Genomic DNA, 3,061 nt, shown 5'->3' on the forward strand with positions numbered 1-3,061 from the left:
ATGGGGCTTCAGAAGTGGTGGGGGTTCACCTCACAAAGCATGGATCCTGACACAAGTAGGTAAGAGAGAAAGAGTCCGAGCTGAGACCGGGGTTGGCCAGGTTTTCTATAATATGGAGAGACTAGGTCTGAAGATGGAGATATTTGGTGAAAGAGAGTGTGGCTTCCTGGGGGAACAAAATCCAGGATTCTTTCAGAGTCGTTCTGGAGTTGGACCAGAGGTGGCTTGTGATGATGATGACAATGTTGGTGAAGCATTAGATTGCTGAAAACACTCAGGATATCCCCACCTCACATTTAAATTTGGAAAACACTCCGAGATTAGGCGTATGAGAATATGTGCAGCCCAGACCCAAGACCCTATAACAGGATCAATCTCTTTCCCAAACAGCATTCTCTTCACCCACCTACCCCCAAACTGACATCACACATGAGATCCAAGCAATTTTTTTTAATGTAGAACAGGCTTGGGCAGTGAGGGAGGGGGCTGTTCAAGTGTGCACATGATCTAAGAGGAATTCAAAATATGTTACTTCCCCTCCCCTCCAGTTCCCCTTCCTTTTCCTCCTTCTCCACTGTGGGCATCCACTGGAGGGACCTGGGCCTCTGGTACACCCAGCAGCCTCTCAATGGCAGCGTGAATGTCTCCTCCTGTGGCCATGAGGGCCTGTAGATTGGCATCATGATTAGCAAAACCCATGGCCTTCAGATGCTCCAGTTCTTGCTGGTAGCAGCCTTCAATGAGGAGGGATGAGGATAATGAGGCTTGTGTGGACTGGGAGCAGGCATTGGACAATGCATGGAGAAGCTGAAGAATGGCCAAGGTGGGCTGCACAGAATCTGCTCTCTGACTCTGCCCTCCACCCCTGGTTTCAGGGGGTTCTCTAGTCCCATGTGACCTATCTGGGCCCCATAAGCAAGGTTCCAGCCCAGGCACCTCCTTGGACAGTGTCTGCAGGCCCTTTTCTATCTGGATCAATGCCTGCAGTGCACGTGGGTTGGTCAGGATGGGAAGTAGTGGCATATGATGTCGCAGGGGGCTTCCACTTGCCAACTGGTGTAGCAGAGCTGGATTTTGCTGCAGGACATGCAAGGCTCTATGCAAGGCAGAGGGTGAGGGTCTCAGCTGACTGGTGAGAGGGGCTCTCCCTACAGGCTGCTGGATCTCCTGGGAGAGAAGATCCTGACTTGAGTTGACATCTGGCACACCAGTCCCACATCCTGAATTGGCCTGATTTGAGGCCACGCCCCTGGCCTGGGTAACATCTCCTACCCTGACCTTCTGCACCAATGGCCTTGCTGGGGCCAAGGCTGTGGGGATGGTGGCAGTAGTGTCAGTATCGATGTGAGCACTGGCCACCTCTTTGCAAAGCTCTGAACCTGGGTTGTGGCCTTTGGAGGTAACCAGTGGGGCCAGAGTGAAGAGCATAAGCTGCTGGATATCAGAGCAGACTGGACGCATGGCATTGTCACCGCCCGGCACTACCTTCAGTGCCTCTAGCCCCCGCTTATCTTCCTGCAGGAGTTCCTGTTGCCGGGACGGGTCCTGCAAGGTTTCCAGAGCCTTAAGAGCTGGTTCAGGTTTCTGTACTAGCCTTGAGGATTTAGGAGTATGGCTAGTATTGGCTGGTTTCTCATTTGCCAGGCCTTGAACCACAGGGCTTTCCAAGAACTGCACCACCGACTCAGGTGCGGCCATCAGGAGTTGAGCCAGCTGGCCAAGAAAGTCGGCCAGCTCAGGAGAGCTACGGGCCAGCCGGCCCAGCCTGGCCAGCATCCCAGCGCTCTCCGACGTGGATGGTTCAGAACGATGCATGCAGTGGCCAGCAGAGCCTGACAGAGTTCCAGGACCAGGCAGAGTTCCTTTCAGACGGGTCCTCACCACCAAGTGGACTGTAGTGCCATCCAGGATGCCACGCTGGCTCAGGATGTCTTGATCCCGGAGGATCTTTCCAGTGAAGATGAGCACCAATCGTTCGGTGTCACAGTGAAGGCGTTTGGAGATCTGTTTCTTAAAGTGGTGGACACTGCTATTTTCTGCCAACATAAATTCCTGGCAGTCCAATGGGGTCTTGACAGACACTCTGATGATGTGTGAGGACAGCTCCCTACCAGATACCAGCCGGCTGTCCCCTGCTTCTTCCCTAGCCTGAGCCATATTTCTTCAAAAGAGGAATGCAGGACTGCAGGACCACTCGAGGACCTGTCGAAGCCCAGGTGCAGGAATAAGCACACCTTGGTGCAGGGACCAGTAGGTGTTGAGGAAGGTCCACTCACCCACGACCTCCAGACACTGCTTCCTAACGTAGCCTCAAGGTCACCTGGCTCCCATAGAGGTGTTGGCTGTCCTTCTCCAGGGCCAGACTTAAGGGATATGACATCAGTGATGATGTCACAGTTAAGAAGTAGACCCTCATGGGGGAAGGGCAGAGGTCTCTCCTACCTGCCAGAGGTTGGCTCTCTTCACAATTTGACTTCAAGAGCAATAGAGAAAAATTAAATGTTTCTGTCTAGAAACCTGCTGTGCACCAGCCTATTTCACTGTTGAAAATCATACCACCTGAGATTGGTAAACGAGTATAGCTAAGTAGGAAAGTATGGGTCTGAGAACTGGCTCAGGAAGTGCTGGTTCTAGTCACCTACCTTGCGATGAATGGGTTGTATACTGACCATGCCCCAGTCAAGGCCACAAGTTCCCTTGTTTCCATATGAATAGAATGAAGATGTGTACAGTTAGTCCATTCAGCTTCAGCGGGAGCTTGAGGGCAGCTTGTGTCTCCAAGGCCCACCAGGCTGATTAACTTATCCACGCAGTTCTAAGGAAAACAGCATCATGTTCCCAAAGAAATTCTGGACTAAGTTGTTCTCAAAGACAGAAACTATGATCTCAAGTCTCCGGGATTAGAGCTAAGGCAAAATAAGTTATAAGAAAGTAATAATTTTACTCTAGGTCTTTATGACTTAATAGTGGTTAGATTTAAGATCTATTTGAAGAGGAAAACTGTCGCTTGGAAGCTGACATATTTCAGCTGCAAAAGCAGAAAAGTTATGATTTTCTAAGG

At 51.0% G+C, this 3,061-nt stretch overlaps 1 protein-coding gene across 1 annotated transcript; it reads right to left on the bottom strand.

Moving 5' to 3' along the window:
* Positions 1–441: 441 nt before the first annotated feature.
* LOC125080155 (ubiquilin-1-like) lies at positions 442–2,356 on the bottom strand. Its single transcript, XM_047694017.1, has one exon. It carries the CDS (start codon positions 2,155–2,157, stop codon positions 529–531), a length of 1,629 nt encoding a protein of 542 aa, XP_047549973.1. The 5' UTR covers positions 2,158–2,356; the 3' UTR covers positions 442–528.
* Between the last annotated feature and the right edge of the window lie 705 nt (positions 2,357–3,061).

The sequence above is a fragment of the Lutra lutra genome, chromosome 10, assembly GCF_902655055.1.
Source record: "Lutra lutra chromosome 10, mLutLut1.2, whole genome shotgun sequence".
Classification (NCBI taxonomy): Eukaryota; Metazoa; Chordata; class Mammalia; order Carnivora; family Mustelidae; genus Lutra; species Lutra lutra.